The sequence below is a fragment of the Arvicanthis niloticus genome, chromosome X (genome assembly GCF_011762505.2).
Source record: "Arvicanthis niloticus isolate mArvNil1 chromosome X, mArvNil1.pat.X, whole genome shotgun sequence".
NCBI classification, from domain to species: Eukaryota; Metazoa; Chordata; class Mammalia; order Rodentia; family Muridae; genus Arvicanthis; species Arvicanthis niloticus.
The window spans coordinates 46,947,823-46,949,197 of record NC_047679.1 but is presented as its reverse complement, the minus strand read 5'-3'; the positions used below and the strand labels follow the sequence as shown (position 1 = coordinate 46,949,197).

At 45.9% G+C, this 1,375-nt stretch overlaps 1 protein-coding gene across 1 annotated transcript; it reads left to right on the top strand.

Moving 5' to 3' along the window:
* The first annotated feature begins 235 nt into the window (after positions 1-235).
* On the top strand, positions 236-1,375 carry LOC117694945 (melanoma-associated antigen B4-like). The gene has a single exon (XM_034485929.1). The coding sequence runs from the start codon at positions 236-238 to the stop codon at positions 1,373-1,375; it is 1,140 nt and encodes a 379-aa protein (XP_034341820.1).

Below are 1,375 nucleotides of genomic sequence, written 5' to 3'. Positions count from 1 at the left end.
GAACAACAGATGGATGTGTTGGTATCCAAACTGTGCCAAAATCTCTTTAAGGAATAAGGATCAATCACAGTCCATACTCTTACCTCAAGATGTCCAAAACCTAGCTATAGTCCATTCTGATAACCAGAATTGATTATCTCCACAGATTTCTCAGGACACACTTTGCCCAGGACAATAGGAGCAAAGTGAGTGGGGGCCTTGTTAAAGGAAACACACTCTCTGATATGGTGAAAATATGGTGCTTACATGGTGTCATTTTGCCCCTCCAGATTTTTGCTTTGCTGGGTCACCTGCCTTCATCTTTGTCCTGCTGCCCTTGAGCCAAGTCATCATGCCTAGGAGCCACAAGGGTAAAGGTCGCTCTCGCACCAAACGTCAAAATGTACAGGAGAGGAGCCATAGTAGTGATGTTGCTCATCTCACTACAGAGGAGGAACCAACATCTTCTACTGGTCAAGAGGATCCCCCCAGGTCCCCCGAGAGCTGCACTCACCAGGCTACTCAGACAAATGTAGCCTCTGTTTCTGATGACTTAAGTGTGTTCTTAACAGGTGCCGTAGGTGGTGAGACTTCTGGTATAAATGCTGAGGCTTCTGTTATAAGCTCTCTGCGACGTTTAAGCACCTTCATGATAGGCTCTACCACGCCTTCTGTGCGCAGAAATCTTCTCAACAGGAAGACAGGTGCATTGATGGCGTTCATGCTGGAGAAGTTTAAGGTGAAAGAACACTTTACACAGGAAGATTTGTCGAAGGTGATTAACAGGAAGTATAAAGCATACTTACCTGAGATCATTAGAAGAATCTCTGTGCACCTGGAGCTTGTCTTTGGCCTCGAGTTGAAGAAAGTTGATCCCAATTCTCAGTCATATATGCTTGTGGGCATGCTGGGTCTCTCCACTGAGGGAAATCTGAGGGGCAGTAGTGGGTTACCCAAGACAGGGCTCCTGATAACACTCCTGGTTGTGATCTTCATGAATGGCAACATTTCCAGTGAGGATGACATTTGGGAATTCCTGAAAGTGGTGGGGATATATCCTGGAAGGGATCACCCAATCTTTGGGGAACCTAGAGAGTTTATCACGAAAGATCTCGTGAAGGAAAATTATCTGGAGTACCACCGAGTGTCTGGTATTGATCCTCCAAAATATGTGTTCCTGTGGGGTTCCAGAGCCCATGCTGAAACCACGAAGATGAAAGTCCTAGAAGTTTTAGCGAAGATCAATGGTGGTGTCCCTAGTTCCTTTCCTTGTCTATATGAGGAGGCTCTGACTGATGAGGCTAATAGAGCAGCAAGGAGAGTTACAGTTGTGCCTGGCAATGTCACTGACAGTCCTCATTTAGGGTACATAACCCACAGCATATCCTTTATCTAG

Bases quoted from the DNA above. Each gene is read 5' to 3' on its own strand.
- LOC117694945 (XM_034485929.1), top strand. From the start codon at position 236: ATGGTGCTTACATGGTGTCATTTTGCCCCTCCAGATTTTTGCTTTGCT.